At 58.0% G+C, this 22,012-nt stretch overlaps 2 protein-coding genes across 10 annotated transcripts in view; one reads left to right on the top strand and one right to left on the bottom strand.

Moving 5' to 3' along the window:
- The first annotated feature begins 1,939 nt into the window (after positions 1–1,939).
- On the top strand, positions 1,940–5,776 carry MSTO1 (misato mitochondrial distribution and morphology regulator 1). 2 transcript variants are annotated; one of them, XM_060644688.3, is made up of 14 exons: positions 1,948–2,099; positions 2,188–2,323; positions 2,628–2,697; positions 2,810–2,885; positions 3,128–3,182; positions 3,264–3,402; positions 3,567–3,684; positions 3,757–3,891; positions 3,980–4,132; positions 4,355–4,486; positions 4,558–4,742; positions 4,967–5,071; positions 5,145–5,257; positions 5,507–5,776. In XM_060644688.3, exons 1-14 carry the CDS (start codon positions 2,016–2,018, stop codon positions 5,719–5,721), a joined length of 1,716 nt encoding a protein of 571 aa, XP_060500671.1. In that variant the 5' UTR covers positions 1,948–2,015; the 3' UTR covers positions 5,722–5,776. The 2 variants fall into 2 exon arrangements, with proteins under 2 accessions (XP_078297496.1, XP_060500671.1); XM_078441370.1 differs by lacking the exons at positions 3,757–3,891; positions 3,980–4,132 and having other exon boundaries at positions 1,940–2,099.
- Positions 5,329–22,012, bottom strand: part of LOC132685877 (GON-4-like protein) — a 75,619-nt gene continuing 58,935 nt past the window's right edge. For 6 of the 8 annotated variants that reach the window (XM_078441363.2, XM_078441364.2, XM_078441362.2 and 3 more), the window contains 14 exons: positions 21,646–21,796; positions 16,991–17,107; positions 14,960–16,618; positions 14,229–14,484; positions 13,484–13,668; positions 12,547–12,744; positions 10,867–11,010; positions 10,235–10,378; positions 10,013–10,132; positions 8,855–8,968; positions 7,918–8,116; positions 6,856–7,471; positions 6,657–6,759; positions 5,329–6,276 (listed from right to left, as the gene is read on the bottom strand). In XM_078441363.2, coding sequence (XP_078297489.2) covers positions 6,127–6,276; positions 6,657–6,759; positions 6,856–7,471; positions 7,918–8,116; positions 8,855–8,968; positions 10,013–10,132; positions 10,235–10,378; positions 10,867–11,010; positions 12,547–12,744; positions 13,484–13,668; positions 14,229–14,484; positions 14,960–16,618; positions 16,991–17,107; positions 21,646–21,796 — 4,156 coding nt within the window. In that variant the 3' untranslated portion in view covers positions 5,329–6,126. The other 2 variants (XM_078441365.2, XM_078441368.2) reach the window with 2 other exon arrangements.

The raw sequence follows: 22,012 nt of genomic DNA, 5'->3' as shown, positions 1-22,012 counted from the left end.
TGTCTGACTTTCGTTCAGGTCATGATCTCACGGTTCGTGAGTTCGAGCCCCCGCATTGGGCTATTTATTTACTTGCGTCACCATTTGAAAGGAAATTGCAGACGAGTCTTTTATCACGTTTCTCCTAATAGGATATTCTCCTATATAATCAAAATTCCATTATCACACCAGAGAAACCCGTCATCGATATAATGTTCAATAACACTATGCTTTTTTAAATTTCTCCAGTCATCCCAACATCTTCATGGCTACCCACCAGCACCTCCCCCCCACCCCCCGTTGCCAATTTGGGTTCCAATCAATGTTCACAAATTACATTAACAATGAAATATCTCTTAAATGTCCTGTTACCTTCAGTAGACCCTCTGGGGTTTTGTTGGTGTTGTTATTTGACATTTTTGAAGACATCTGGCCAGTTGTACAGACTGTCCAACATGCTGGACTCGTCTAATTGTTCCTGCAGATACAGGTTAAAGGCTTTCGCGAGCACAGTGGGTGGGTGACGTGTTCTACTGGCCACACATCACATCACTTCGGTTGGTTCCATTACTGGTGATGCTAAATTTGATCACTTGGTTAATTTTGACATCCGTCATCATAAAAATACGCTCTCGCAATGGGATCAACAGCGTAAGCTCAGCTGTGGCATGCTTCTTTGAAATCCTGAAACCTTCCCGTTGACCAACAAATTACCACCCACTGATGATCTTCGTCTGAGTAAGTTCTTACATTGATACCTGCAATCGAAATCAAAATTCTACCCTTCCATCTACATTTACCAGCTGCTGTTCTGTCACCCCTAACACTCTCCCCTCTTTTTTTTTTTTTTTAAATCTCCTTGGGGACACTTTTTTGAAAATACGGTGTTTAAATACCCCGTGAAATTGGAACAGACCAACAGAACAGGATCGAGAGCCCGTAACATAACATAAAAAGCATTAATATTTGAAAAGGTCCATGAATGTGACTATGTTTTAAAAAGCAAAGCAAACACAAACTCTATTCTTCTAAAAACTTCCTTTAAGGCAGTGAAAAAGCAAACAGTGGTAGTAGATACTTTCAACACACAACTGACAAACGGCTTGTATCCCGAATCAAGTACTGACTCCCACAGATCAGTAAGACAATCCAAAAGAAAGACGGGCAAGAAACTTGAACATGCACGTCACATAAATGGATCTCCAACTGGCCGATAAACGTACGAAAAAGTGCTCTCAGCCTCATTAGCAGTTAAAAGCAGTGATGAGGGCTACAATCTTTAAAGGTAACGGTGCATCAACTGAAAACTCGCCCGCACCGGTGGTGGAGGTTCACACCGGTCAAGAGTTTGAGAAGACAGGTTTGTGCTATTTACCAAGCTCGAGGACAGCCTCCACTCCGACCCAACGCGTCCACTCCAGGTGCGCGCCCCGCGGAAGCGCGTGCAGGTACAGCGGCACAGGGGGGGCTCGGCGCACGCCCACCCGCCGCCAGCGGGGGCGGCCTCGGCCCGCCGTCGGCGCACCCCTCGGCCGCGCAACGGGGCCACGAGAGGAGCTGCAAGTACGCGCAAGGTTGGAGGAGAGTTTCTCAGACGACATCGAACAAAAGGCAGACGCAAAACACTGCCAAGGGCGCCTCATTCACGGGGCGTGACAGACAGGCAGTCGGGCCAGCCCGCACTCCGGGAGGCGACGCCGAAGCAGCGACCGCAGCCTCCTCCGCTCGGCCGCCGGCGGGACCCACGCGAGACGCCAGGCCCCGCCCACAGCGCGCCACGAGACGCCCGGCCCCCGCGCCGGCCACTTCCGGCCGCGCCGGGCCCCGCCCCCCAACGAGAGCTGGGCCCGCGCCGGCCTGGCCCGAGTGCAGGCGGGGCTTCCGAAGCCCGACGAATCGCTCGCCCTACGGGAAAGGACGTACGTGTGGACCAGTACTGCGCGGGGGCGGAGACCCCGCCCACAAGCCGACGATCCAATCGGCCCCGAGCGGCGAGTGGGCCGCCGCGCCTGCGCGACCCAGCGGAGCCGGGCGGCATGGCGGGCGGGGCCCGGGAGGTGCTCACGCTGCAGTTGGGCCACTTTGCGGGCTTCGTGGGAGCGCACTGGTGGAACCAGCAGGTGAGGCCCGCGGGCGCTGCCGCCGCGGGGCCGCCCGGGATCTCCAGCCGCCCCCGCTGAGGCCAGGCCTTCCCCTGTGCACCCCCAGGATGCTGCGCTGTGCGCCCCGACCGGTGCCGAGGAACCGCCGGGAGAGCTGTGTCCCGACGTCCTATACCGGACCGGCCGGACGCCCCACGGCCAGGAGACGTACACGCCGAGACTCATCCTCATGGATCTCAAGGGTGAGGCGGCGGCCGGGGTCGGCCAGCGCGCAGGAGCCCCCGGGCGTGCGGACCGGAGACAGGCAGCCGCAGGGACCCGGTGGACTGTGGCACTCTTGTGGGACCCCGCGGTGCTCCCCTGCTACGGCCGCACGGCTCACGCCCAGGCTGGGGATGGAGGAGAATCTGGATTCTCCCAGACGAGGGTTTTACCGGGCTCAAGTGTGTGCACGAAAGCTCGGTGGCAGCAGGCTGGCAGGAAGATTAGCCGGAGGCGGGGAGGAGCGAGGCCTCGACCCGACGCTGCCTGTTCTTTTTTGTACAGGTAGCCTGAGCTCCCTAAAACAAGAAGGTGGACTCTACAGGGACAGACAGCTGGATGCGGCAATAGCATGGTACTGGTGACGTTCGCAGTGGGAATGTGCACAGGAAGCTGGACAGCTGCGGGGAACCGTCACTGAAATCCTTCTCCGTTTTTTGCTTGTTTTTTTTTTTTTTTTTTTCCAGGCAGGGAAAGCTTACCACACACAGGGAGGAACTCTATCCCCAAATCCCTGGCCTCCAGGACCTTCTGAGTGCAGAGGTGAGGGCCTCTACTGCTAGAGCTAGAGTGGCCTCCACTGGGGCAGAGAAAAAGGATTTTGATCATTTTAAATATCTTGGGATGGCATTTTGGGAAGCAGCACTTTTTTTCCTACAGAATGTGACTGTTGGGTGAAGGCAGGCTGTAGACTTGGTCAGAATCCAAGAGAATCAGTCAACTTTTGCCTGTAGACTGCCTGGAACTAAATGCAGATTTCTCTCTGCCCCTCCCCTCCCCCCCAGGGAGTGTTGAGTAGTGATGGGATCTGGAGGGTCAAGTCCATTCCCAATGGCAAAGGTGAGACTTCACCAAGTACTACAGGGCAGGGAACCGGGCAGAACAGCAACAGGAAGAACACTTCTTTTCGTTTTCCTTCAGGTCCCCCACCGCTGACCACTGCTGCAGCCCCCAAACCATTCACCCCCACAGAGGACAGCATCAGAGTCTGGTCGGATTTCCTCCGGGTCCATCTACACCCCCGGAGCATCTGTATGATTCAGAAGTACAACCACGATGGGTACGTGGGCCCCAAAGGGTGTGAACCGAGAAACGGGATCCCCACCGATGTTGATGAGGCTCCTGAGGCCACCTTCCCCGCCGTCCCTGCAAACGGGATCTTGCGGGGCCGGGGGGGTGAGGGCCGGGGCTCCTGCAAGTCCTGGTTGTGGTCACGTCCGGCAGGGAAGCAGGTCGCCTAGAGGCTTTCGGGCAAGGCGAGAGCATCCTGAAGGAGCCCCGGTGCCTGGAAGACGTGGAGGACAGGCTGCACTTCTACGTGGAGGAGTGTGATCACCTGCAGGTAGCCGTGTGGCCAGGCGGGGCCTAGGCAGGACCTCGGCCTGCCCCGTCTTCCATCACCGTCTCCTTCCAGGGCTTCCAGATCCTGTGCGACCTGCACAACGGCTTCTCTGGGCTGGGTGCCAAGGCCGCCGAGTTGCTACGAGACGAGTACTCAGGGCGGGGAATAATAACCTGGGGCCTGCTCCCTGGGCCCTACAGTCATGGGGTGAGGACACCTTGGGGAAAAGTCCCGGGGCACGGAGCGAGACCGCCCAGGGAGAAAACCGCGTAACAGTCACTCTCCCTTCCCCCAGGACCCCCTGAAAAACATCTATCGTCTGCTGAACACAGCGTTGGGCCTGGTGCACATGTCCGCCCACAGCTCTCTGGTCTGCCCCTTATCCTTGGGCGGGGGCCTGGGGCTGCGACCGGAGCCACCCGTCATCTTCCCCCACCTGCACTATGACGTAAGGCTCGAGGTTCCTGTTGGGACTGCAGCCCCCACCCCGGCCTTTCTCTGCCACCAGCCCTGTTCTCGAACCCTCCGCTTGTACTCACCCGTGACACGGCCCCTTTGGAACACACTGTCCTTTGTCAAAGCGCCTGGACGTGTCTGCCGTTAGGGTTCTGCCTTCACACTCTGCTTTCCAGACCCTGAAGGCTAAGTGCCCTTCTTGGTATCTTCACAGCCCGCCCTGCCTTTCCACTGTGGTGCCATCCTGGCCACAGCCCTGGACACCGTCACTGCTCCGTACCGCCTCCGTTCCTCGCCAGTCTTCATGGCTCACCTGGCAGACATGCTGAACTTCTCTGGGAAGAAGGTACGGAGCGCTGCACAGGCGCCGGTCGCAATGGAGAGAAAGCCGCTACTTGAGCTCTCCCTTCTCTTTAGGTGGCGACCGCAGCGGCCACCATCCCCTTCCCCTTGGCCCCAGGCCAGTCCCTTCCCGACGCTCTGGTGCAGCTGGGAGGGGCTGCCGCGTGGACCCCCCTGTCTGCATGTGGGAGCCCTTCTGGAACGTGCTGCTTCGCCCAGTCCGTGGTGCTGAGGGGTCTGGACAGAGCGTGCCACACCAGGTGAGGGGGCAGGTTCAGGGAGCCTGTCGGACTTCGGACTCCCATCCTGGTCTTGCGCACACCTCTGGACATCCTGATGGCATCGCCCCACTCTTCCTTCTTCTGCCCCCCCCCCCCCCCAAGAAAAGACCCTCAGCGTCCTGCTTCCGCTGATGGCCTACAAACAGGAAGATCCCTAGTTCCTGGTCCACAGATTAATGGTGGTTTTGGCTCTGTTCCGGCAGCCAGCTGGCCCCGGGGACCCCTCTGCCCTCGCCTCTGCACGCGTGCGCCACTGGGGAAGACGTCCTGGCCCAGTATTTACAACAGCAGCAGCCCACAGTCAGGAGGTCAGTGCGATGCCCACTCCCTGCGCCCAGACCTCCTTCAACTTCTCGCTCAACCCCTGCTCTTGCCCCACAGCTCTGCCCACTTGCTGCTGGCTCCCTGCATGGTGGCTCCCCCGTACCCCCAGCTCTTCTCCCCAGGCCTCAGCCAGCACGGTTTGATTGTGGATGGTCCCCCACCTGGGGCAGGTACGTGGGCAGTGAGGGTATGGGAGAGGTTTTACCGTATCCCTTCCTAGATGAAGGTTCTTAGCAAAGCCCACAGTTAAACATCCCTTTATTCACTTGGTGGCCCTGAGGGACGTGGCCTTCCTCTGGAGCACTGGTTTACCGAGGGGACGGCACACAATCCAGTGAGTTCACTCTCCCATCCAGTCTGCGCGGCAGAGCCCAGGGTAGAAAAACCATTTTCAGGCCTCCTTTTGTGTCCCTCCACAGCCGTGGAGAGCATCCCAGTGCTTGGGGCCCTCTGCTCCTCCTCGTCCTTGAACCGGACCCTGGGAGACCTGGCTAGAGAGCTCACCAAGCTCGATGTGCGGCGCTGGGCCAGCTTCCTGGCCGCTGGCGTGGAGCAGGGGGACCTGGACGAGGCCCTGCAGGAGCTGCGCAGCCTGGCCCAGTGCTACCGGAGTGGGGGTGGCCTCGTGGACTAAGGCTTCCCGAGAACAGGAAAGAGCTGGTTTACAATAAAAACTGCTGGGTATGGGAGCTCAATGTTCTGGGACTGGCTACACCGACACAAGCACTTCGTACGTCTAGAACCACTGTGGTGGGATCACAGAACAATAAATATGTGCCATCAGACCCGGGCGGGGAGGGGGGCGGGGGGAGAGGGGAGGTAGAAAGGGAGCCAAGCCCACTCCCTCGATGCTGTTCACGAGTACGTTCAGAAAGACCCAGAAGGACTCGTAGGCTAGCAGAGCCATCCGCCCCCAGTCGGCCTCAGCCCCCGCGCCTCCGGCCCTACAGCCTGAGCCCCGGGGGTGGGGCGCCAGCCAAGCACAAGCACCGCCGGCTGGGGCCAGCGGCTGACACCGCCACGCGCCCAGGGTCACGGGTCACGCGTCCAGCTCCTCCTCCGACAGGAGGTCCCCGCGGTCAGACAGCTGGTCTGTGTTGCTGGTGCTGGTCGCGTCCTCCTCCTCCTCAGAGCTGGCCTCACAGGCCGTGTGGAAGAGCCGCATGAGTTCCCGGAAGCGGTGGGAAACCTAAGGCCAGAGAGGAAGGTTCTGACGTTGACCGAGCAGTACGTGCCGATCGAGCAATCGGTCTGTCCCCCACAGGGAGGTCGGGAGGGCTGTGTCCTCCCGCACGAGAGGGGACTCCGGTCGAGAGGCTTAGCAGCATCTGGCCCCAAATCATATGGCTCCCGAACACGACCTGGAACGTCTGTGGGCTCCTGACAGTCCACCGCCCTCTCTCGAACCAAAACCAGACTCCCTGACGAGTCGGGCCCCTCCTTGGGGCCCACCTGTACAGTCGCGCTTGGTGTCCTGTCTCTTGCTTGGCCGACCCAGCCTCTCCTCGCCAGTCCGTGTGCTTGGATCCCCCGGGGGCCCGAAGCTCTGGCAGGGCTTTCGCCGCTTACCTCGGTCGGGGTCTTGTTTCCTAGCTGCTGGGAGATGACGCTGAAAGTCTGTGGCTGTGCCCCCCGCTCCTGGCACATGGTGAGAATCACGCGGTCAGCTTCCCTGGAACCCACATACCACGATTAACTCCAGATTAGCAAAATGGACACGTGCACTCATTTTCCAGATACACACGCGGCGGCCCCCCCCTCCACCTACCTGGTCCACAGCACCACCTTCTCCCCGGTGGAGCTGACCTTGCTGTTGTTGGCACAAACAGTAGCTTCTGTGGTCTTCGGCTGCTGCTCTCCCACGGGGGCCTTGCCCTGCACTCCACAGTCCTTAACCAAACCTCCCCTAGGGGCTTTGGAAGAAGTCTCTGAGGTGTCCGTTCCCGACGACTCGTGGACGGGGGACATCCTGTGTGCGGTCTTCACCCCAGCTCTGCTCGACAGCAACCAGCTCCCCGGACTGTCTGAGACCTCAGACAACCGTCTCCTCCCTAAGTCTCTGGTCCTTGAGGAAACGGGACTCAGAAAGGAAGCAGGGTTCTCCTCGGTTCCAGGCCGTTTCTCAGTTTCCGAAGCATCCCAGGCGGGCACGGAAGCCTCTGGCTCACCCACTGCCTCCTGGTCCTCCCCCTCATCCTGAAGTCTAGGGGACGCCTCAGGGCAGGGCAGGACCTCACGCTCAGCCTGGTTTCTCCTAACCACGCAGAGCACAACTCCAGGGCTGGAGGAAAGCTGAGGAGTCTCGGGTGAACAGGGCGGTGGGCCCCCCAGGACGAGCTGCTCTGTCAGGGTCACTTCCTGCGTGCTCCCCACTGCTGATCCTGCTTAGGAGGAAAATAAGGACCTAAGAGGACGGATGGGGTCAAGGTGCACCTGAGACGCCTAGTTACCACAGAGCCACACAGGTGGGCTACTGTGATGGAGCCCCAATCTCAAAGAGTGCGGTGGGGCTGGCTGAAGTCACTTAAATGAAGACAAAAGCCCGACTGTCAAGGCCCAGAATGGCGGTCTTCAGGACGCAGATGACCAGGGTCCGGAGGGCAGGGAAGAGAATGCAGTCACGCTGCCTCGCACTCCCAATTCCTCGAGAGGACAGAGGCCACAGCAGAGCAAGTTAAGGCCGGACAGAGGATCTCCTATTACTTGTTCGTAAGAGAGGGGGTTCTCCGTCCAAGAAGGACTTGCTCATCCTGGCTCAGAGACGTTCTTGGTTGAAGCACGTAAGGACATGGAAAAGGGGGGAAAGAGGCCGGGCTGGCAGAACACTCACCTGGAACAGGCAGAGCTCCCCTGCCGGCCGGGTCCTGGGCGGCCTCAACGCTTTCCCGCTCGTCTGGGACTTCCTCCTCCAGCAGGTCCTTGCCCTGCCCGGCCTCCTTAGCACCAGGCACAGGGCTGGCCTCGCGGTGGGGGCTGCCGCCCGCCGACTCATGGGGCTCCTTGCTCTTGTAGGATCTGCCGTCACAGACCTGCAGGAACAGCCTCCTTGGTCAGGGGTCTCCTGACTGCCTTTTTCTCTGGCGACCAAGCCCTGCCCCCACGTCCGGCAAGTACACCTGCTCCACCAACTTTAAAAGACCTAGAAGGCGTCTGGTTCTACCCGCCGTTCTCCGAGCAAGGACCGTATCTTGGCTGCCAACCAACCCTACTCTAGAGACCCGGCATTACTTCGAGGGTCTGTTTTCTTGACACAAGTATATCTCATTAAAAACAAGCAAGCAAGCAAGCTGAGAAATACTTGAAGCACTTCATTGTTATCCAATTCCAAAAGCTTTACCCACAGGACTTTTTTTTAAGGTGTATTTATTTTTGAGAGAGAGGAGAGTACGTGCACGTGAGCACGCAGGAGAGGGACAGAGAAGAGACAGAGGGTCTGAAGCAGGTTCCAGGCTCTGCAGTGACAACAGAGAGCCCGATGCGGGGCTCGAACTCACAAACCATGAGATTGTGACCTGAGCTGAAGTCAGACACTTAACCGACTGAGCCACCCAGGAGCCCCATCCACAGGATTGTCTTTAGAAAGCAAATCCATTGCACACGTGTACAAGATTCTATTTTGACTCAAATAGCGCGTGCACCGCCTATCGCGTGGGTGCCGTCCTTGCAGGAGCTCAGGGCGGTGCCCCGTGCGGGAGCGTACCTCACCCCAAATGGGGAGGCAGTGCAGACGCCCGCCCCTCGGTGCGGCCCGGCCCGGCCCGGCTCACCCTGCTGCTGCAGCGGCTACACCCTCTTCTCTTGCTTTTCTTCAGCTTGGGATCGGGGCCTCCTTCGTGGCAGGAGCAGGCACAGTCCCTGGCGCCATCCGGCCACTCGGCCTCCTAGGAGATACCGGGCTTGGTTAGCCGCCCAGCACGTCCAGGACCGAGAGAAAGCGGAGTCGTGAGGCCTCAGAACAGGTCGCCCCAGCACCCACACCGACCTCCTCTTTCATGAGCCCCCAACTCTCCACTCAGCCCAGGAACGCTCAATCCCAGCCTGTTCTAAATCCCCAAAACAACCCTTAAATGACCCAAAGATGGACCTCTCCCAGTTGCCCAGATGTTTCAAGAAATACTTAAGTCACATACAATCTGAGGCAAAGTCCCAAGAAAGGCCGTCACAAGGTGTGACCTGACTCGACCACCTTCGCTCCTGCCTCCCCGTGCCTTGAGCTCTGCCCCCTCCCAGCCCCATTGAGGGGGGCTTTCTTTGTGCTTTTGGAGGCCCCCACACGACACTCTGTGTTCAGTAACCTCGGATGAAAGTTATCCCAACCGACAAGGAAACTGAAACCGAGAGAGGTGAAGTAAGCTGCCCAAGGTCATCCAGCTAAGAAGCCGTTTTCCACAAGGGAGAGTAAAAGACATTCAGGAAAACAGACTCCTTGGAGAGCAGCAGAGGGCAGGGGGTCTGTGCAGACCTATTCGCACCCCAGCACAGCCACTTATGGACACGAGGCCCTGGCGACAGCCTCGCCGCGAATGTCCGTTTCTGCCTCTGTGAAATGAAACGAGAGCAGTCTCTTGGGGGGACTGCCACGGGGCTCACTGAGAGAATGACCAGGTACGTGCCTCTAGGAGCCACGTGCACTTTGTCACCAGTACTGCTAAAGTGGGGGCTCGCTTCTGGATCTTCATACCAACAGAAAGGAAGAAGACGTCAAGACCCAAGAGAAATAGCTCTGAGCAAGAGAGAAGAGGGGGAAACCTCCTCCTGATGGGGCGGCTGGGGGGTGCTCTCCAGCATCCGCGCTCCTCCCGCCAGGGGCTCCGCGGCCTGACCTCGGGCTCCTGCAGCACACATGGCACACTCGGCCAGAGAAATGCTCACGAAACTCAAGGCCTGATTCACGACCGACAGATCACGCCCAACAACCCAGGTACCTTATCGTGATTTTGGACCCCGATCTCTTTTCTTCTTTTGCTCTTTGAGGCCGTGGGCATCTTGGGGGGCTCCTCCTCCTCTTCCACATCAGGCAGGGCCACTTCTTCAAAGCCGTCAAACTGGGGGACGAGTGGGTGCTGCTCAACGCAGACCCCGGGCAGGCACCCCGCGCTCCCACGGCCATCCTGCTTCCCAAAGCCCCGCAGCCCCTGGCCCCGCACCTCGTACTCCTTCTCCTCTGTCCAGTTGATCTCTTCAAAGTCGCCCAGCCGGCTGGCCGCTGGGCGCAGGTGATCAAAGAAGACGGAGAACTCATCTTGCAGGTGGTCGTGGCCCTTGAGGAGCTGCCACATCTGTGTCTTGAGCTGAGAGGGTGTCAAGGGGCAGACACGTCCCCCGGGCTTCTCCAGGTGGCCATCCCACACCAGACCCACATACTCCCAAGGCCCACTTCCCTGGTGCCCTGAGGGACACACAGAAGCCTCTCTTTGAAGGCTAAGGGTTCTTCACTGCCCCCTCCCTGCTCGCGAGCCTGCGCTGGAAGGGTGCTAACAGTACGCGCGACCCCCAATGACGACACGAACGATACGTGTGACCCCCAGCTCAGGCAGCATCACCTGCTCCCTGCACCTCCCTCCCAGGGCACTGAGGGCACCTTGAGGCAGTCAGGCTCAGGTTTCAAGGGACAAGCCCCCCCGATTCCAGAACCTTAGGCTTTAGAAAAGCCTACAAAGTCCTCCCCTTCTACGCCCCTCCAGACGTCCACGGTCCCGGCAGCCAGAGAACACGGCCCGGTCAGGGGACGGTGGGAGGCGCAGGTGCGCAGGGGGAGGAAGCAGGACGGGCAAGGTACCTCGCTGATCTCCTGGGGCAGGCAGTCCGCGCAGCTCTGCAGGACCTTGATGATCTTCTGGTGGTGCGAGGGGTTCTCTGCAAAGCAGATCTCCAGCTGCCGGAGAAACTTGCGGCTCTTCTCAAAAGCCTGCTGCTCCTCAAACTACCACAGGGGAAAGAAGGCGAGAGAGTCCCCTGCGCGGCTGAGCAAGACCAGAGTGCTCTGAGCAGAAGACAGGAAATGCGGGCCGGGGACTGAGGTTGACGGGGCTCCTTTACAACCGCGAGGTGGACTTTAAGACCTGGAGTCCAGGGCGCCCGGGTGGCTCCGTGGGTTGAGCGTCTGACTTCAGCTCATGATCTCACGGTTGGTGAGTTCAAGCCCCATATCGGGCTGTGATGACAGCATGGAACCTGCTTCGGATCCTGTATTACCCCTCCCCGCCCCACCCCCCACCGCCACCTCTCTCTGCCCCTCCCCTGCTCATTCTCTCTCAAAAATAAACATTAAAAAAAAAAAAAGAATATGCTAAAAGAGCCAGGCGTCCACCGGAGGGTTGCAATGTCAGCCAGCCCACGACACCGGGGACGTGAACAGACCCAAGAGAAGCGCACGTTGGGGTTCTGGGGTTTCATGGCCCGTGAAGTCACACACTCAAGGCCCTGTGGCACCACACGGTTTACAAAGACTCTGCACACGAGTGCTCGTCTAAGCCTCATAACCACAGGGGAAGAGCGGATGGCAGGGTGTGCAATCACCCCGTTCCCGGGGCAGCTGGGTGGCTGTCGGTTGAGCAGCCGACTTCAGCCCGGGTCACGATCTCACGGTTCGTGAGTTCGAGCCCCACATAGGGCTGGCTCTCTGCTGTCGACACAGAGCCTGCCTTGGATCCTCTCTCCCTCTCTCTGCCCCTCCCCCACTTGTTCTCGGTCTCTCCCTCTCTCAAAAGAATAGACTTAAAAACCAAAAATCACCCTGCTCCCGTGTGACCGCCTCAAGACCATCAGAACCATCTCGCTGCACCACTCATTCCGGCGTCTCTCAACCATGACAAGACATCCAGAACTACCAGGCTATGCCCTCATGTTTACACATTTCTCTCCCAAACTTCAGATGTCACCCTACGTGCCGGCCATCCCACACCACCGTGCACGTGACACAACTGTCGTCCCCTGCCCCGTTCCACCCACAGCCCTCACTCCTCCCTCCCGACGTGTTCTTCTGTGAGGCCTCGTCACCGGGAAGCGCTATGCACATTTCCTGTTTCTGTCGGCTTTCTGATCCTCAAATCTACTTACTATATACATTTCACCGTTTATCACCTGACTCTCCCGGGAGAGTGGAAGCTCCACGTGGGCAAGGATGTCACCCTTTTGTAATGGCTGTACTCTCAGCACCTAGAGCTCTGCCCAACACGTACTAGGCACCCAGGTAAGTGTTTGTTGAACGAACGCCTGTTTTACAACAGTGAGGCGCAGACGGCACGTGATTTACCTGAGGCCCGTGAGGGCAAGCAAAGGTACGACCCCACATGGCACACATAAAGAAATGGGGAGACGAGGGGCCGGGAAGATCACCTCTTGAAAGGAAGAGGGCTCTGTGGGCCATGCCAGGGTCATCTGACCGGGGGACGGGCACAGTGTCCGTGAACCTCGCTCGGCCCCACTGTCACAGGACCCACCAACCCCATCCACTTACTAATCCACAGGCCAGAGCCTGCTCGGGCAACAGGAAAGCAGCAAAGTCCTTGAGCAGCTGAGGCCAGTCCTGGAGCAGGATCTGCAGGCTTCTGTAGAGATCCACAGCGGTCTGCCGCTGAGGACTTGACTCGAACTCATAGATAACCTGAAGGAAGTCCTCGTACTTGCCAGGGGCGTGCCGCAGGGCTTCTCGCACCTGCGCAGGAGACGTGCCACCATCAGTGCTCTGTCCGCGGGCCCCAGCACGAAACAGCAGCACGGACCGAGGAGCAGGGGCCCCGCTAGAGAGCTCCGAGACCCGCCCTGCACAGGCCGCTCCCGACAGATCCCCAGATCTGTTCGTGGCGGACACCGCGCCGAGCGAGGCACAGCTCTCTTCCGGTGGCGGGTGTCCACAGACCACAGCCCTGCCCACGAGACCAGCAAGTTTCTCTAGCTCACAGTTCTACCCTGTCCCGGACTTCAGCTCCCCGCTGAAACAGAGAAGGAGCGCCCTGTGCACAGCATCCACTGAGGGTAAATAATACAGGAGTCAGGAAGGTGAGGCAGGACTGTCACTGCGAGCACACCCCCTTGCTGGGGGGGTGGGGGGGGCGGGACCAAGAGAATGAGACTGTGGCACAAGACAGGAACAGGCTGGCTCGTGTCTCTGGAGACCAAGGTGCTTCCCTGAGGTCCACCCTCGGGCCGATGCACAATAGGTCTTTCTTCTCAAGCTGAGAGCCCGGGAAAGGCCCTTTTAGCCAACCCGTGAAGTCCCCCTCACGATGATGGTGGGATCACCTTTCCCAGCTTTCTGAACAACAGAGGGTGATGCTCAGGGACTACGACAAGCCACGTATCACTGAGCCCTGTGCCTCGCGGCCCCTCACACAGATCCCTGGAAGAAGCAGCCGAGCTCGGAGGGACGGTAACAGGAAGCGGCATCTGCCTACCCTGGTCAGGTAAGCCTGGGCGAAGGCCAAGTCCTTCTGCTCCCTGAGTGGGTCCCGCTCCAGGATGTCCTCATCGTACAGCAGCAGGAGCTTGGAGGTGTCCTTGCTGGCCCGGGCCCGGCCTCCCCGCCGGCCGCGAGCCCGCTGGCTGCTCCGGCCCTTCCCGGCAGCCCTGCCACCCTCTCCTGGAGAAGACACCAAGCCCACGGTTGCTCTGACCCCACCGCGCCACCCTTCCGCCCCGGCTCCTCAGGAGACCCCACCCCCTGCTCCGGGTCTGGGAGGGCCTCAGAAGAAGAGCTGGTGGGAAAGTGGCGGGAAGGCAAGACTGGCAGGTGAGCCCTGTGCGGGCTGCACAGCCGTGCTCTCTGGGACGCTCAGGGCACCTCCGCTACTCCACTGAGAAAGGGAGTCCTGAGAGCGAGCACAGTCCTACGCTGGGCTCTCGGAGGACTACATGTTGCTGAGGAACGGCAGTGTCTTCTGAAATAAACGTAGCTCTCAGCCTCACACATGACAGACGGATTGAGCACCACCGAAAACCCGGGATGAACCCGGTAACAAATCTAACAGCTGGTACAAACCAGCACAGGCACCGACCGGGCAAACGTGTCTGGGGAGGGCGGAGGGCAGGGGAGGTCCAGAGGATTTCCTCGGAAAACTCACACCTGGTTTCTAGACTGTTCTGCACGCCCGGTAGAAAGGAGGCCAGCTGGGCCCCGCACACGCCCGCACGCACACTCACCTGGCGGGGCGCTGCCGGCCTCCGCCTCCGGAGCTGTCCTGGGCGAGGCAAAGGTGGCCGGCGGCTTCTCAGCAGGGTCTCCGGCGGCCTCATCGGTCATCTCATCCTCCTTCTGCAGGCTTTCCATCCCTTCTGCCTCTTCCTCCTCCTCCTCCTCAGGCTCAGAGTTCTCTTCCTGGGAGTTCTCCTCCTCGGACTCGCCCTCCTGGCCCGCGCGCCTCTCAGAAGCCAGCCAGGTCAGCTTCTCCATCGTCTCCTGCGACCCCCCCCAAGAGCATCCCCAGGGCTGGCATCGGTTCGCCAGGAGCCACCGGCACAACCCCCCAGCACAGCCTCCGGGGTCCAACGTGGAGTCGGCACCCGGGGAGAGCTACGCTTGCAGCCTGGTGGCAAGGGACAGTGGGAAGAAGATGCGTTTTGAGAGGCCGCCCTCTACCCTGAATACGGCTCTCCTTTGCCAGGGTCCACACTCAGGACCTACACACGTAGGCGTTCAAACCGTGCACAGGTGATTCGATCTAACAGTTAAGGGACCCTGTGCCAAACGAAACACGTAAGTACAAGTTCACCCTTTTCCTCCCCTCGCCTCCACCCCCACAGCGTGTCTTGCAACGTTTTCAAGAGTCAAACTGAAGGCAGGACTATCTAGAGGCAGCAAGCAAGCAGGTGGCCTATCCGTAAATCAGGCAAATGGCTGAGACCACAGAACACGTGAGATCCCTGGCTCTCACCTGGAGCTCGGGGACAGACAGCACAGACTCCTCCGAGGCCGATGACATCTCGTCCTCCTCATCTTGGGTGAGGTCGTCAAAGTCCTCCTCCTCCTCCTCCTCCGGCCCGTCCTTTTCCGCCCCAGCTTCCGGCCCAGCCGGGGTCCCGGCCGCCTGGCGATCAGCGCTAGCGAAGCCCTCAGACTTCCCGGGGGGGCTGCTGCGCGCCGCGTCGGGGTCGGCACAGGAGGAAGCGGTCCTCGGAGAGCCTTTGCTCACGGCTCCCGAGTGTCCCTCGTCCCGAGGCTCCCGAGAGGCTGAAGAGGTTCTCGCTGGCTGACTTCCCTCCTCCTCCTCCTGCTGCAAGACGGGCGGCCTCCTTGGCTCCTCCCCTGGGAAGCCAGCGTCCAATCCCACAGAACACCCTGCCCTGCTGTCCTCACAGGCGTCCTCCCCGGCGTCTTTGGGCTCCATCTTGACGACGTCCTCCAAGTCCCCGGGGGGTGTGCTCAGAGACTCTCGGGAGCCCAGGGGCGGCTCCAGACCTTGCCCCCCGTCCTCTGCTTTCACAAGAGTCCAGCCACAGGCGCTGTTCTCCGACAGCTCTTCCTGGCACACACGGTCTGCTGCCGGTGGCCCTGGGCTGTGCTCCTCTTTGGGGAAGACAGGGGCACAGAGAGGAGACAGTTCCTGGGGTTCTAATTTGGGTTCTAGGCCTTGAAAGGCATTTTTCCCTTCAGCCAAAGGACAACTGATGTCCACACTCACTGGGGCCTTATCTTCAGGTGCGGGCGGGACAGGAAGACTCACAGAGTTGCCGGAGACAATCAGGGGTGGGAGAGAGGAGGCCACGAGGGGCTGACTCAGTGGGCAGGGGAAGGAAGTGGGGTTCACCAGGAGGGTGGTGATGGGAATGGCCTGTGGACTCTGGGCCACAGCCGCACTGACAGGCTGGATCACGTTGCAGCCACTGCCAAGGCTCACCACCTTGACCGTGGCAGCAGGCACAGTGAAGATAACAGGTACGGGGTGGATGAGGGAGGCTGGCTCCAGACACAGAGAGGCCTTGGCCCCCTTTCTCTTTGAGGCTCTCGGCCTCGCACACGGCTTTCGAAACTTAGACGGGGCAAGCGAGGGCAGCATCACCTTGGGCACAGGGGCAGAGGGGAGCGCAGTCTGGGGCTCAGACAGGGGGAAGCCGGTCCTGGCCTCAGGGGTCGTGGAAGGCAGTGCCGTCGGAGACTCAAAACTGTCCCCGCCAGGGGCCCCCGGCGGAGGGACACCTGGCACCGTCTGCACGACAGCAGCTGGCTGGATCACGTGAGGAATTCGGACCACCATTTTGCTTGGAGGGGCTTCTGGCGGAGTGGACCTCGCCGGTGTTTTCCCGGGGGTGGAGCCAGGCTGGAGAGAGGGGCTGGGTCTGATTAGGAGGGGCTTCAGGACTGACGGCCGCTTCTGTCTCCAGGCCTTCCTGGAAAAACAGTTGGCAACTGGCTTCAGTTTCAGGACCACACCCTTGGGCAACAGCAGTGGGTACGGAGTTTCACTCCCCAGTTCCGAGCTGCCTGTCCCCAGGCCTGGCTCTGAGCTGACCTCAGCGGCTCCCGTCACACCTCCTACCCCTCTGGCGCCGTCAGCCCTGCGCCACAGCTCCTCCTGGATGGACGGCAGGCTGGCCTATTGAGAACAAGAACACACGGATCCAGCACATGTCAGACTCTGGCAAAAAGAACAGGGCTTCCTGGATTTGAGGGGCCTTTCCCGGACAGTCTCAAGAAATCTTTCTAAGGTTTCTCCTGCAGGACACAAAATTTCTACAAAGACTACATTCAATCACAGCCTCTAGAAATGCATTTGACCCACCACTTATCGAAGGCTGTGGAGCCACCTGGGGGAAGGACAAGAAGCAGGAGAGGAAGGGTGCATGAGGAGGAGTGCCTGGGCCCCAGTCCTGCAACTCCAGCTCTGAAGGCATAAAGTGGCCCTTGACATCTCTGGCAGGGTGTGGTGTCCCCCGGCCGCATGCACACTCGGGGAGCAAGGCTGCACCTTTAACCAGAATGGAAGCCGGTGCTCCTCCCTCTCTACAGGCGGCCTCCACTGATGCGGCTGGAGCTCTTCACAGCACTTCACCAGGATGGGCAGCTGTTTGGTCTTCTTATAAAACTGAGCAAGAAGGAATGAAACATGAGTTACGTTCTGTCCAGAAACACTGCCCTGTCAGGCTGGGGAGAGGAGTGTGCTCTAACATACACACACACATACACACACACACAGCACATGTTAAATGCTTCTACACCTCAAATGACACTAATCTCCAATAAAGATTTTACAACACTCTGTGTCATCAGACAGGGACAAGTTTAGGTCACAGAGAAAAGGAAGCAGATGGTCAGAACGCTCATACTTAAAACCTGCTCCTACTCAGCTGTCATGACAGTGCCTGAGCCCTCATCCGGGAGACATGGACGCTTCCTATTAAGGAAATAACGGTGCAAGGGACACCAGAAAGGAGGGAAAGAAGAAGAAAAGAGAGACGGAGACAGTTTTAAGAGTAATTTACAGGGAAAGTGAACTCACGGTGACAGTAAGCGTCCATTCAAGCAACATCTGTGCTACAGGCTGAGGGTACAAATAAGAGAAGACATTCCTGCCCCCCAGGGGCTTACAGACTAGTAGGAGACAGTCAAAGAGGTCAACAATGACATCCTCTGTGAAAGAGTACAAAAATGCACAAAACAATGACACGTATCTGACATTTGAACAATAAGGACATTTCTGCAGCAGATGCAGCTACAGATGAATCTTAAAGACACGGAGTTTGCTGAGCGAAGTGGCGGGGCGGGGTGGGGAACGGGCAGAGCAGACTTCTGGTTCCAAACCTTGAATGCATGTAAGGAACCACAGAGACTGGTCTGGCTGCAACACAGGAACGTGGAGAGACTTTCAGAGACAAGTCAGAGGTAAGACAGGGCGGGCCTTCTGTGCCACACCAGGCAGTCTGACTCGTGTCCAGAAAGGTTATCTGGAGGTGGCTATGGCAGCAACATGAGGGACAGAATAAATGGAGCCAGAAACCGTGGGTAGAAACTAGCGTGTTCCTCACGGTGTCGCCAAGGCCAGCACTAAGCCAATGAGCAGCAGGGTAGGAAGCGGGTTAAGACAACAGAGGACTTGGTGACAGACCAGCAGGCAGAAGTGATCATGCTGCAGGGGTCAAGGAGAACTCGCAGCAACGTGGGCTGAGACAACAACCAGAAGGAGCAGATCACAGCAGGGGCGAGTGGTGTGGCGGGGGGAGGGGGGGTCTGCTGGTGGGGGAGGTTGGTGGCAACACCTGGAAGGTGCAAAGGGACACGATTCAGACTGAGAAGTCAGCAAGGAAACCGAAAGAAGACTTCCTGGCAACAGTTGGAGACGCGACGCAGACACTTGGGAGAAAAGTCCAGACCGAAGACACAGACCCGAGGACCGTGAGGAGACAGATCGCGCCAACACGCACGAATGTGGAAGGGCCCACACGCTGCAAGGCCCCTGTGGAACACGGACACTTGAGCGGGGCAGGCAGACTTGGGGAAGCAGCCGCAGTGAGAGCAAGAGGGGGTTGCAGAAGTGAGCAAGCTGCAGGGTCGGCGGGACAGCCACCCAGAGGAGAGCCAGAGAGCAGCCCCCAGATCACTAACGGGAACACAGCCCCCGGATCTTTAGCAGGGAATGCACTGAGGTTTTGCAGGGAAGACGTCCACACTTGCAGCGGTTACACGGTAAAGGAGAAACTTACTGTTAAAACAGATTAAACACATCCATTTAGCTTTGTTCTTTTTTTTTTTTTAAATGTTGATTTATTTTTGAGAGAGAGGGACACAGAGTATGAGTGGAGGAGGGGCAGAAAGAGAGGGAGACACAGAACCTGAAGCAGGCTCTAGGCTCTGAGCTCTGGGCTCTGAGCTGTCAGCACAGAGCCCGACCCAGGGCTGGAACCCACAAGCTGTGAGATCATGACCTGAGCCGAAGTCGGCCGCTTAACCGACTGAGCCACCCAGGCACCCCAGCTTTGTTCCTTCTTAAAACCCCATGAAATGGGGCGCCTGGGTGGCTCAGTTGGTTAAGCGGCCGACTTCAGCTCAGGTCACGATCTCGCGGTCCGTGAGTTCGAGCCCCGCGTCAGGCTCTGGGCTGATGGCTCAGAGCCTGGAGCCTGCTTCCGATTCTGTGTCTCCCTCTCTCTCTGCCCCTCCCCCGTTCATGCTCTGTCTCTCTCTGTCTCAAAAATAAATTAAAAAAAAAAAACAAAAAAAAAAACCCATGAAAACAGAAGGGAGCTGTGGTGAGGTGAAAGCCTATATGGAGAGCAGATGGAAGAAAGGGTAAAAGCAACACAGTCTTCAAAGCTAATGGAGCGGATGGATGAGTAGAGACACAGGGAAAGGAAGAGCCAGGTCCCACACAGAAAGAAGTTTTAAGGACCAGCTAGACAGATGTTGGAGAAAAACACATAGAAGTGGGGGTAAAGCTGGAAGCAGAACCGGGTGACGAAGAGGACAGGTGCCGCCCAAATCCCACCCCATTCGGTGTAGCCAGACGGTGGCCTCCCCCCGGCCCAACAGCAGCGGCTGGACTGAGGCTGCCGGAGACAGGTCCAGCCTCCGTCCTGTCCTGCTTCCCACACACCCTCTGCCATCCACCATTAAAAACTATTCAATGAACAAAAAAATGCTATCGGAAATTTAAAATATTAACAGGAAAAGCAAAGAGAAAGAAAAAGTCACAAGAAAAAGAAAAAGCTGAAGTAACATGCCAGAAAGGCCAACAGAAGATCGAGTGTTGGAAAAAGAGAAGACAGCAGGAGACCACCGCGGGGAGGCCGGGCACCTGACACGGACAGGCCCATGGTGGGGGCCGCCCAGTCCTCGCAGAGCTAATGACACCAGACCCATACTAGGCATTCATATTACCATGAAATTCCAAAACAATGGAGAAAAGGAAAAAGCCTACATGCTGTAGGGGGACAGGAAGCGCAGGTGTCACACAGGTTCAAGAGGCAAAATGGCATCAAATCTCTAAAGAGGCGGAAGTAGCGACTAGAAGAAAATGGAGCGAGGTCCTTCGAAGAGCCGGACGCTTAATCAACTAAGCCACCCAGGCACCCCAGCCCTTAAACTTCCTAAGAACAATTATCTTCAACTTTGGGGCACCTGGTGGCTCAGCCGGTTAAGCGTCTGGTTCTTGATTTCGACTCCGGTCACGACCTCACGGTTCATGAGATGAAGCCCCGCGTCGGGCACTGCACCGGGTGTGGAGCCTGCTTGGGATTCTCTCCCTCTGCTCTTCCCTGCTCGTGCACTCGCACTCCCTCTCTCAAAATTAAATACATACATAAATAATACATGATTTCCAACCTCAAATTCCAGACTTACTAAAGGTGGTGAGTAGAAAAGGGATATATTTTTCAACGTGTTATTTTAAACAATTAGAGACGCATAAGAGACGCATAGAAAGTTGCAAAACTAGAAAGGTCTTACGTAGCTTTCCCCCAGGTTCTCCCGATGGCCAGACCTTATGTCACACGGTGACAACGGTTACACACACAAACCAAGTACACAGCACAGCAGCTAAACCAGGCACGGCCTCTGGTCCAATCCGCGGAGCGTGAATACCGTGAATACGGACAGTCTAAACGGAAACACCTGTTTCTCTGGCATTCTTCCCCAGATTGCTACGAGGCTGTGCTCCACTAAAACAGGGTGAATAAAGCAGACGAAACAGATGTGGGTTCGGGGACTAGGAGGATGCACACAGGTAAGAGGCACAAGGAAGCCCCAGGATGATGGGGAGGGCAAGCCCAAGAAGCCACTGTGCAACAAGGCGAGAGAGCAGCCTGTCCAGAGGGAACAGCCTCAGAGGCGTCAGGGACGGAACATCCACACTGTGAACACACTCAGAGGAGACCTGGAACACGGAGGTAAACTCCAGTGCCGACCGGCGAGCACACACCCTCGAGAGCGAGCTCTACCCACTCCCCCAAACGCAACTACGACCCCACAAAACACTACATGCCCGCAGGAAAAGCCAAGCAACCAGGCTGGACCACACCGCTCAGCTGTGAGGAGCGTTCACAATGCGCTACCACGTTTTAACGTGAGCCCCGAACACGATCCAGCCCACTGTGGTCTCGTGGGAAAGACAGACAACAGGAGATGCCACGTGGTGACAAGGGGCTGTGGCCCGGGGAGGAGGGGAGGGCCGAGTCTCCACCGCCCTGGCCGCGCTTGAGTTAAGTGACGCCTCAGGGCAAAACGTCAAGAGGTGGCAACGACCCGCGAGCCACCCGGACACGGAGGCAGACACGCCACCCCTCAAAACCGCAGCAGGAAGCGGAGAGAGAAATACCGGTTTTCACGATCAGCCTCACAGAGCTACCCGACTCTTCAAAGCTCTTATGTACCTTTCACGAAGTATGTACTTTTAACTTTGACAGAAAGAGCCAAGGACAAGGATACGGTGGAATGTCGTTCACCCTTTCAAGAAGGCTGGAGGCAAAGAAGACAGGCGGCTAGAGGGAAGCGTGAGGTCAAGAAATATTTTAAGAGTTGGGATGCTTTTATTTTTAGGAGAAATGCCCGTAAGAGGAGGATGAGGGACTTCAAGGGGAGGAAGGGCTGCCCGGGAGCCCCCAGCTGGGGCGGGAGGAGCCAGGCACTCACTTTGATGATGTTGTCGGGCGCGCGGTTCATGTTGAGGTTCTTGATCCGCACGGTCAGCTGGTGGGCGGTCTTGCAGGTGAGGAGGTACTTGCTCATCAGCAGCTTCGGAAACTTGGTCCCTTCAAAGTGCTTTAGCCCTAAAGCCAACAAACTGAGAGAGGGGCAGTGCTGACCAGCTGGGCAGTTCTCCCCAGAGAACTCCGCGGGGTACGGCCCACCGTTCCCACACCTCATCCTTGTGCGAGTCGACACAGAGTGGTCGGCCTTTCCTGAGGGCTGGTAGGTTCTAAGACCTGCTCAGTTCAAAGGAAGGCAAAGGAAGGAGAATGGGGCTCAGGGAACAAATATGAGATGAACAACGGGCGCT

Source organism: Panthera onca, chromosome F1 (assembly GCF_046562875.1).
Source record: "Panthera onca isolate mPanOnc1 chromosome F1, mPanOnc1 haplotype 2, whole genome shotgun sequence".
NCBI classification, from domain to species: Eukaryota; Metazoa; Chordata; class Mammalia; order Carnivora; family Felidae; genus Panthera; species Panthera onca.
The sequence above is the reverse complement of the archived record's forward strand: the minus strand, read 5'-3'. Positions and strand labels throughout refer to the sequence as shown.

Bases quoted from the DNA above. Each gene is read 5' to 3' on its own strand.
- MSTO1 (XM_060644688.3), top strand. From the start codon at position 2,016: ATGGCGGGCGGGGCCCGGGAGGTGCTCACGCTGCAGTTGGGCCACTTT. The intron at 2,324-2,627 runs GTGAGGCGGCGG...TTTTTTGTACAG, and splicing joins CATCCTCATGGATCTCAAGG to GTAGCCTGAGCTCCCTAAAA. The intron at 3,685-3,756 runs GTAGCCGTGTGG...GTCTCCTTCCAG, and splicing joins AGGAGTGTGATCACCTGCAG to GGCTTCCAGATCCTGTGCGA.